The following is an 8,412-nucleotide window of genomic DNA, read 5'->3' as shown; positions in this document are numbered from 1 at the left end:
CACTGAATCAAATTAGAGTTAATCTGACCTCAACATAAAATTGTACCCAGAATTCAACCATAATCTTGGGAATACGGAGCAGTTGGAAAGTTTCTGAAAATTAACAGAATACCTAAATGGGACCATCAAATTCAAGTGTTAATTTATATATTATATTATATTATATTATATTATATTATATTATATTATATTATATTATATTATATTATATTATATTAAATTATATTATATTATATTATATTATATTATATTATACACACCACCTATTTGTCTTGGGAATGACAGATAAATCCTGCATAGTGGCCAGATGGATTTTGAGCCATTCTTTTTGCAGAAAAGTGGCCATGTCATTATGTGGTGTTGGTGGAGGAAAACGTTTCCTGACTTGTTCTTCCAAATCACACCAAAGTGGCTCAATAATATTTATGTCTGGTGACTGTGCAGGCCATGCGACACTTCACTTTCATGTTCATTGAACCACTTTGTTACCAGTTTTGCTGTGTGTATCGGTGCATGATCATCCTGATACACAGCACTGTCTTCAGTACACAATGTTTAAACTTTGTGTGACATGGTCTTCTAGAATGGTTCTGTAGTCCATGGCAGTGATGTGGTTGTCTAACACAACTATTGGGCTTGGGGAATGCCATGATATTGCAGTCCAAACCATCATTCATCCACCCTATGCTTCATGCTAGGCATGCAACAGTCTGGGCTTTTCCACTTTGTGATGTTCGAAAGACAGTGAAGGTAGACATATCAGAGAACACTTTATGTTTTACATTGTACACAGCCCAAATATTTTGCTGCTAGCACCATTGAAACTGACGTTTGGCATTGGCACAAGTGACGAAAGGTTTGGTTATAGCAGCCCGGCCATGTACATTGACATTGTGGAGCTCCCGATAAACCATTTTGGTGGAAACAGGAGAGTTGAGGTGCACATTTAATCCTCCAGTGAGTTGCGCAGCTGTGGTTTAATTATTATTTTTTATTTTTTGCATGAACATGCCTTTCAGACAGCTTCTTCTTGAATGTGGTTTGTCCTTGTAGTATGTTGACATTACCCTGGATAGCATGGCTCTTGATACATCACAAAGACTTGCCATCTTGGTCACAAATGCACCAGCAAGACATTGTCCTCTTTTGACAATAGCTTGTCCTCTTTTAAACTCTGTCAGGCATAATGTGTACATTGTAATATTCATTTTCCTTCAGCATAGTCCCTTTTTTCATCAGGGATCGCTACAGTAGAATGAACCACCAACTATTTCAGTGTGTTTTACACAGCGGAGCCCTTCCAGCTGCTACCCAGTACTGGGAAACAACCATACACTCACATTTGCACACAGCCAATTTAGTTTATTCAATTCACTCATACCACATATCTTTGGACTGTGGGGGAAACCAGAGCCCTTGGAGGAAACCCACATGAACACAGAGAGAGCACTGCAATATTTGAAGCAAAACTGTGCTATTACTCTGCTAGTTAAACCTTCACACTCTTACTAGTAGAGTGTGCAATCAATGAAGATTGGCCGCCAGGCTGGTCAGTTGTAGCCATGAAACCTCTAACACTAAATTGAACAGTGTTTCAGTTTCATTATTCAACCTCTTTGTGTGTGCATATATGTGTATTAGGTATTTGTGGTTCCAGTCATTTCAATCAAGTGCTTCTCTTGCATCAGTTAAGTTGTACTTAGGCGTTGGGGAGGTGTTGACAGACTGCACAAAAAGAGCATGCTAAAATGTTCAGTTCATCTCCACGGTTACCCGATCTCTTGCACAGACGGGAGGTGCCTCATTGGCTGCCAGGCTGGGGTCACAGTGAGGTTAAGACAGTGTGATGGATGGACCTCTCTCTTTCTGTCCTTTTACTCTATCTGTTCCTCTTGCCTCTCTCAGCCCCCATTTCTTCCACTTTTACCATCTGATACTCGATTGAACACAATTTTACAATGTTCTTTTTATATAAGCTTTGCTATCTAATTTTTGTCAAAATTAGAGACTTTGTGTGACTGCATTTATTACTGTATGGTTCTTTTTACTGAAAGGATGGTTGACTCCATGGAACATAAACAAAGACTGTAGTCACATGACACTAAAGTAAAGGCCCTTTTAAAACTTGGGACAACATTTCTTGTGTACAATTGTACAATTGCTGCATTCCTCTATGCTTTATACCTGTGTGAACCAGATCCGTCATCAGTTGGTTAGGGATGGACCGTACACTAATGTTTTTGTTAACAACATAAATGCCTGCTTTTTTAGATTTCAAAAGCATCATTTAAAGAAGTATTTGCCAAAAAACAATTATCATAAAAATCTACTTTTTATTATTTCAGACCTGATTCATCTGGTTTGAAACATAAGTTAACAGCACAAAACAATTATATTTACATTTCTGTATCATGCAAGTATGCTTTCAAGATTTACTGTGGTTTGGAAAAGTGGTTTGGAAAAATCAAGGTTTTAAAGCGGCTAAAATTTTCTGTTACACTATTCCTATAGTATATGTAAGTCTTTTTATTGTGTTGTAAAGAAATCTGTGTTGGGCGAGGCAGTGGCGTTGTAGGTAATGCTGTCGCCTCACAGCAAGAAGGTCGCTGGGTTGCTGGTTCGAACCTCGGCTCAGTTGGTGTTTCTGTGTGGAGTTTGCATGTTCTCCCTGACTTTGCGTGGGTTTCCTCCAGGTGCTCTGGTTTCCCCCACAGTCCAAAGACATGCGGTACAGGGGAATTGGGTAGGCTAAATTGTCCGAAGTGTGTGTGAATGTGTGTGTGGATGTTTCCCAGAGATGGGTTGCGGCTGGAAGGGCATCTGTTGCGTAAAAACTTGCTGAATAAGTTGGCGGTTCATTCCGCTGTGGCGACCCCGGATTAATAAAGGGACAAAGCCGACAAGAAAATTAAATTAAATTAAATCTGTGTTTTTAAAACTAATGAAAGCAGCAAAAGTGAATGATTTATGTGTTATCATACAATAACTTTTATACCAGCCCATGCCTAGTATCTTGCCTCTGGTCAAAATCATTAAGTCTATCTAAATGCAAAGTGGGTAAAGTTTTGAATTCATAATTGTTCTAAAGTTATTTATTTGTTTGTTTGTTTTTTGCACTTTAGTGTCCATTAGGTGGATATATCAAAGTGACAAACAACGTGCATCTTAAGCAGCCTATAAGCAAACCCAAAAAAGGGGAGAATGTGAAATCAAATGAGTCATTGGAAGCATTATATGAGTTATTTAATGCATTCAGAACAGTAAAGGTCCGTTCAATGGTCGTGTCTATTCTAAAATCAGATGGAAGTTCGCTGCATTTGTAAACATTCGTTGTAAAATAGAAAATGCTTGTTTTAATAACGTATGAACTAGGAATATAGTAACTTAATAAAATATTTCTTTATGGGAAAGTGTAGTATTTAAACTATTTTGAATAATAAATAAATACTTTGTGGATGTATTTTGATACACAAATACATTGTTACCTCGTTAATACTGACAAATCATTTATGTATTAAATTTCTGATTCGCTATTGACTTCTTGCTTCCGTCGGTATTGTGTTTATTTATTTATTTTTTTTTGCCCGTTTACCAATTAGGGAAAATAAAAAAGCTCACTTTTTTTGCAGTGTCAGGTCAGTCCTGAATACAAATCGGAATCTCATCAATTTCGTAAACAGTTGTAAATAATTACGTTAAAGCATACACCATATAACAACAGAAACCTGCGTATATATGCTTACGTCTTTAATTCTTGTATATCAAGAATATTGGATGATCAGATTTATCACTGAAATATTTTCATATGATTAAAACAAAATAACGATTAAATTTACAATCATATGCAAAAATAAATTTGCAAATAAATGATAAAAAGTATGACATATCTTAATTTTTTTCTTCAACTTCTTTCTCTCTCTCTCTCTCTCTCTCTCTCTCTCTCTCTCTCTCTCTCTCTCTCTCTCTATTTCTCTCTCTGACACGTTTTGATAATAGGCAAGGATAGACCTAATCGCATTTATGTTTTCACAGTCACGAATACAGCTTAATCCTGGTGGTTGGAGTAAGGACATTCAACTTGCAGCATTGAATTGATCTAAAGTGACTTCTTGATCTTTTAAAAATTATTTCTTGGTTTCATAAAGGCCACTAATTGTTTAAAGGGTTGTCTAATGCGGATTTTTATATTATACTTATTTGAATATATAGACTTGGGATGCTCAATCCTGTTTATGGAGGACTTCTTAAGAGTTCAGCTACAACACTCATCATACACATCTGAACCAATTTATTATGGTCTAAACAGCACTTAATGTTAAATTAAAGGCATGCATGTTTGATATTGTAATGAAATCTACAGGACGATTTCAGGGTTAGTCAACATATGAACTTATATTAAATGTATTTTTTAAAATTACATTAAAATGCATTGGAAATGAGAAAAAAAAGTCGTATTTTTATTTTAATGGATTTTGTCACATAAGCATTTGGGCAAATTAAATCAGAATGTGCAAAGCATGTTAATGCCTTCGTAAGTTTGCCGTATACTTAAGAAAAATTACGAAAAATCTTAATTAAGAAAACAAAATTGGAAAATGTTTATTTTAAAACTTATTTATTAAAACTTAAACCTAGAAAGCACTTTGCTGTATTTTATTGTACAAAATAATTCTATACAACTATTGTTTTTCCACCAATGTATAAACACACTTCGAATTTAGGATAAAATCTTATGTACCCATCAGATTCATACACAATCACAGGTGGATCTAAAGTAAAGTTATAAGCTGTCAAAACGTGCGTATTGAAAATGTCAGAAAAAAACGTTAATAAAAATGAAAAAAAAACTTGCATTGTGTTTTATAGTTTGCCGATGATTCCGTGAAAATGATTGTTTATGGGTAAGATAACATAGTACTTATATTTCCATGCAGTTTTTTGATAGAACAAAACTTTTTTATTGAAAAAAATACTTGTTACGCTGTAATTATTTATGTAAAATCATCTATAATAACACTGCTTACCCTTTAGCGAAAACTTAAGAAACTCAAATTGAACTTTTGACCACTTAAATCTACTCACTAAACCCGTCTATAACCTTATTTCATCTAAATATCAACCAGAATACTTTGCAATACAACATGAACATCAGTACAAAGTACTTTACCTTTGAAGTTATAAGACGTTAAAGACACAGAATATAAAGTAGGGTTTTTGCACAGGTGAAAAACTCCTCAGCTATGCTCAGTTTAGCTTTAACCCTAATTAAACACACCTGATCCATCTAATTGAGTCATGCGGGCTTGTTTGAAACCTATGTATGTTGGAGCAGGATTGGAAATGAACTGAGGACTGAGGAACCTATTTTGACACCCGTGTTATTTTATTCAGATCAAGATATTGTTATCCTACTTCCCCGCTCCCAGCTTTGTAAAGCAAACTAAGCTGCAACATGAGTCAGACATCCCATCAACACTGATGGGGTCAGACCGACTCATTCTTGTTTGATAGTTGAGATGATTTAATCGATCGTCATGTTTTTTGTTTCTCTTCGATAAACTAACAGGTCAATAGGGTTGTCACCGCGAATAACGGTGACAGCATTGCGCATCTTCTATCGTGGATAAACATGCTTAATGTGCCAATATCACTTCGTCCCTGAGGAAAGAACCACACGCGGACGCATATATCAGTTACGGAGGCAGAGAGCTAGTTATTGGTGGATTTAAGACTGCAAACAAGCAATCGATAAATCAAACTTAACAGTTCATTCCACAAAATGTATATTTAAATATTAAATAATAGTGCTTAGATTGCTGGTTTAAATTTTTAAGACAGATTGTCAGCAGTGTTTTAGAGTTAGTTGTTTCTGTGAGGGTTGACAGACATTAGAACCATCAAAAGTAATACAGTATTTGAATAAATTGTACTTATAAGATACATTTTAATTATCACATGATTTCACCCGTATCTTGATCTTTTTCTAACGCATTTCTAAATTAAAGGAAACTTTAATTCCGACTGATAAAACTCAGCATCACCGGAGAACAACTTCAGACAATTGCGTATGCTGCAAAACTCACAACACAAGAATTAACAACACTTTGCATCGTCCAGAGAATTTGTCAATTACAGACACTATTTCCCGAAAGATTTAACAGATTCACTAGTAATGCATCCCCTAAATATATTGCACTATTTCCTTCGGTTCTTGAGGTAGACATTTTGACAAGTGGTTTACAAGTTCAAACTAAGACGCGCGTAAAAGTGCAGCATTTGTTATTACTGTGCACAAAAATGCACAAGCCACTTCTTTCTATCCAGGTGCTTGACAAAGTGCCCAAGACAATTAACAGTTATTTCACATTAACATAAATAGTGCACAGATAAACAATGAGCGATCAAAATGGTCGAGTTAGAAACGGTTGGTCGCTAAAACACTCTTCCACTTATGTTAAAACATGATGTACAAATAACCATAAGACAAGTCACAAACAATTTTGCATTATTGTTTACAATTTGAAAGAACAAATGTGAAAGCTGTTTAATTAGAGGAGTATGCCTCAACAGTTGGTGAAGGAGAGGGCGTGGATGGTGCAGAGGGCGACTTTTCAGATGCATCCTCTGTTTTTTCGAGACCATCTTTCTGTTCGGACAAAGATTTCGGCAAAAGACCTTCCTTTTCGCGCTTCTTTTGTTTCATACGGCGATTTTGAAACCATATCTTCACCTGAGTCTCGTTCAATTGGAGAGAAGCCGCGATCTCCACGCGCCTTGCGCGAGTCAAGTACTTATTGAAATGAAACTCCTTTTCAAGCTCTGTCAGCTGTTTTGTCGAAAAATTGGTGCGTACAGTGTTTGGCTGCCCACCAAATCCATACTCCCCAGCTTTTCCTTAAGAGAGAGAATGAAAAGAAGAATAAATGAATGTGTGTATGCATACTAGGCTATATTGTTATGTCAAGTCCCATATCTTAGGTTTCTTCAGATGTTTATGTAACCAGTGTTGGACATGCAATATTAAGTCAGGACTTGTATTCCGTATCGGGAGAAAAAATAATTACGACTTGTAAAATTTAAGTCACTCACCTGTTTTTGGCGGGTTGCGTTTAACCTTCATCCAGTCAAATGTCTGTCCCGTGGGCACGCCATCTGATAGAGGTGAACAACAAGCATCATGATGAGGCACATGCAGAGGGGAAAGCGGATTTGAGCAGCCCGCCACAAACGTAAGGTTTGCCTGATCCGAACTATTACCATATGTGGCTGAGCCGTACTGGAACTGGCCATGGAGGTGAACGTTTCCGCTACTGTAACCATGACGATGATGACGGTGCTGCACAACAGTGGAAGAAATATTTCCAGAGTAAACTAACGGGCCACACTGGGGAAAGCTCACAGACGATTCCACGTCCTGATTTAGGGCATAGTGATTGTATCCAGTGCAAAAACTTTGAGTTCCATAACTTGGATGGGCGCTGTAGGTAATTGACAAAGTCCCGGGGGACTGGTACGAGCCGGCCTGTTGTGGCTGAGAGTTAATTACATCTTGTGACGATATATTGGACATGAACCGTTCATCTCCACTGCAGCTATTTAACCTAACAGCACACGACGATTGGAATGTTGAAAGTCCGTGATCACCGTGGAACGCCCTGACTGAGCACGAGCCCCCGCTACCTCCATCTCCACCACCACTTATGGACGAAAAATCTAAGAATGTGCTCATTGTGTCATCTTCTTGGGCGTCTCAGCTCGTGGTTGCCACACTGACAGAACTTTGGGCCCGGAACTGATTAACGTCGCACCATTCACCCTGGGTTGAGCCGAGGCACCCTTCTGCCTCCTTCAATCAGTCGTGGATTGGAGGTGTTCGGGCGCTAGTGATATGAATGACCAGTGACAGTCACGTGGGCTGGGTCAGCCAGTGATCAGTTGTGCTGTCTCATCTTGATCTTAAGTGGCCTTGCACTGACAGGTTGTCGTTAAAGACCAGGCTTATGCAAATGCCGACCTCTTGTCCATCAACGTTACGTAGGCCCACCTTTACTTCTGCTGAAAGGATAGATTCGCTGGCAGATACGCTAAGAGGGACGTTGTCTCACAGACAGCGTCCCGGCAGCATCAGCTTCTCGGTGTGTGGATTTTTTTTTAAAGAAATGCTTCAGGTAAGATGATCTCAAAACCACAAAGAAATTATGTAAAGTTAGTATCTTTTTCTGGTTCACAATTCGGGTAGCAATATCCTATCAGCTATAGGCTCTAGTGTATCGGCTTTCGTCAACTTAGTAAGTGTATAAAAATGATAAACTGACTACCACTCATCGTATTGTTATTTTTTCGGTGTAGCCAGCACAGTTATATTTGTTGTTTTTTAATACGTTAGGCTTAGCTACTTGATAAAAACATTGG

At 37.6% G+C, this 8,412-nt stretch overlaps 2 protein-coding genes across 10 annotated transcripts in view; one reads left to right on the top strand and one right to left on the bottom strand.

The window, feature by feature from the left end:
* Positions 1-8,412, top strand: part of evx1 (even-skipped homeobox 1) — a 148,775-nt gene that overhangs the window by 72,175 nt on the left and 68,188 nt on the right. The window lies entirely within an intron of this gene.
* On the bottom strand, positions 3,064-7,860 carry hoxa1a (homeobox A1a). Of its 2 annotated transcripts, XM_087294946.2 has the most exons (3): positions 7,258-7,860; positions 7,090-7,152; positions 3,064-6,894 (listed from the first exon to the last, which is right to left on the bottom strand). In XM_087294946.2, the coding sequence occupies exons 1-3, from the start codon at positions 7,727-7,729 to the stop codon at positions 6,545-6,547; spliced, it is 885 nt and encodes a 294-aa protein (XP_087151072.1). In that variant the 5' UTR covers positions 7,730-7,860; the 3' UTR covers positions 3,064-6,544.

The sequence above is a fragment of the Danio rerio genome, chromosome 19, assembly GCF_052040795.2.
Source record: "Danio rerio strain M-AB ecotype USA chromosome 19, GRCz13ab, whole genome shotgun sequence".
Classification (NCBI taxonomy): domain Eukaryota; kingdom Metazoa; phylum Chordata; class Actinopteri; order Cypriniformes; family Danionidae; genus Danio; species Danio rerio.
Note: the sequence above shows the minus strand (reverse complement) of the source record. Positions and strands in the feature narration are given on the sequence as shown.

Excerpts from the sequence above, each read along its gene's own strand:
- hoxa1a (XM_087294946.2), bottom strand. The coding sequence starts at position 7,729 with ATGAGCACATTCTTAGATTTTTCGTCCATAAGTGGTGGTGGAGATGGA. Across the intron at positions 7,153-7,257 it reads GTACGGCTCAGCCACATATG|ATGGCGTGCCCACGGGACAG; the intron begins GTAATAGTTCGG and ends CACCTCTATCAG. Across the intron at positions 6,895-7,089 it reads ACGCAACCCGCCAAAAACAG|GAAAAGCTGGGGAGTATGGA; the intron begins GTGAGTGACTTA and ends CTCTCTCTTAAG.